General features: G+C 73.4%; 1 protein-coding gene across 1 annotated transcript in view; it reads right to left on the reverse strand.

Moving 5' to 3' along the window:
- Positions 1-777, reverse strand: part of LSM4 (LSM4 homolog, U6 small nuclear RNA and mRNA degradation associated) — a 6,976-nt gene extending 6,199 nt beyond the window's left edge. The window contains exons 1-3 of the mRNA XM_035314422.1: positions 713-777; positions 482-523; positions 280-377 (exon numbers count right to left, since the gene is read on the reverse strand). Of these exons, the coding sequence (XP_035170313.1) occupies positions 280-377; positions 482-523; positions 713-715 (143 nt within the window). The 5' untranslated portion in view covers positions 716-777. The remainder of the gene's footprint in view (positions 1-279; positions 378-481; positions 524-712) is intronic.
- Between the last annotated feature and the right edge of the window lie 512 nt (positions 778-1,289).

A 1,289-nucleotide genomic window follows, 5' to 3' on the forward strand; every position in this document is an offset into this window, starting at 1 on the left:
CCCCGGGCCCGGTGATGCCCGGTTTCCCTCCCCCCCCCCCCCCCCCCTCCTGCCCCCTATCCTGGTTTTTAGGTGCGCGCTCACTTACCTCCCACACGTTATTTTGTTCTGCTCCCGGGTAGCTGCGTTGCATTCAGATTGCAAGCAAAAGGCAAGCTTCCGGAGGAGCCAAAACCACACCGAGCCCCAGCCGGGGCGGCCCAGAAACGGGGCCGGGGCTCAACCATTCCCCCCCCCCCCCCCCCCGGCGCCCCCCCGGCCCCCCGGCCGGGGCGTCACCGGGCGGTGCAGATGACCTCGCGCAGGTTGATGTTCATCCAGTTGTCGCAGCTCACCAGGTGCCCGTTGTACGTCTCGCCGTTCTTCAGCTCCACCAGCTGGAAGTAAAAACGGCGGTCACGGGGTGGGGGGGGTGGGGTGAGGGGAGGGAAACCGGGCATCACCGGGCCCGGGGCGGTAACGGGAGCGGGGCCGTACTCACCATGGGGTGGTTCTGCGCCGTCTTCAGCAGGGACAGGGGCAGCTGTGAGGGGGAGAGAGAGGAGAAAAGGCCTCAGGCACCGCCGGGACACCGGGAGCGAGCCCGGGACACCGGAACCGGGACCGCGATACCGGAACCGGGGCCAGGAGACCGGGATGGTGATGCCGGTACCGGGGCCGTGGTTCCGGGGCACCAACCAGGCCCCGGTCCCCTCCCCCCCGCCCCCCTCACCATCGTGCCGGAGCCGCCGCCGCGCCGGCCGCCGCCGCTCAAACCGCCCCCGGCCCCGCGCGGAGCCAATCAGAGCGCGGCACGGTCCCGGCGGGACCAATCAGCGCGCGGCGCGGCCCCCCGCGGGTCCAATCAGCGCGCGCGGCCGTAAAGCAGCGCGGCGGGCCCCTCCCCTCTCCGCGCTTTCACGACGTCGTCGTGAATGCGAAAGCGGAGGAGGCGCCCCCGAGCGGCGGGACCGGGCCCGTTCCGTTTGTAACGGGAGGGGGGCGAACCGAGAGGCCCGGGGGTACCGAGATGAGGCGGCCCCGCGGCGGAAAAGGCGTTGAAGGGGGAGGGAAGGGGGGCTCTGCGCGGCGGGGCTGTGCGCTCATTGCCCACAGGGGGCCGCTCTAGCCGGCGGGGGCTGTGCGAACTCTATGGTCGGGGGGGAGCCGCTCTAGCCGGCTGGGCGGAGCGCGCTCTATGGCCGGGCGGGGCCGCGCGCTCAGAGCGGGGCGGGCGCGCGCCGGGGGCGAGGCGCGATGGAGAGGCCGCGGCGGGCGGTGGTGGTCACCGGTACGGGGGGGGGGGGGGG

This window comes from Oxyura jamaicensis, unplaced genomic scaffold, assembly GCF_011077185.1.
Source record: "Oxyura jamaicensis isolate SHBP4307 breed ruddy duck unplaced genomic scaffold, BPBGC_Ojam_1.0 oxyUn_random_OJ72581, whole genome shotgun sequence".
Taxonomy (NCBI): domain Eukaryota; kingdom Metazoa; phylum Chordata; class Aves; order Anseriformes; family Anatidae; genus Oxyura; species Oxyura jamaicensis.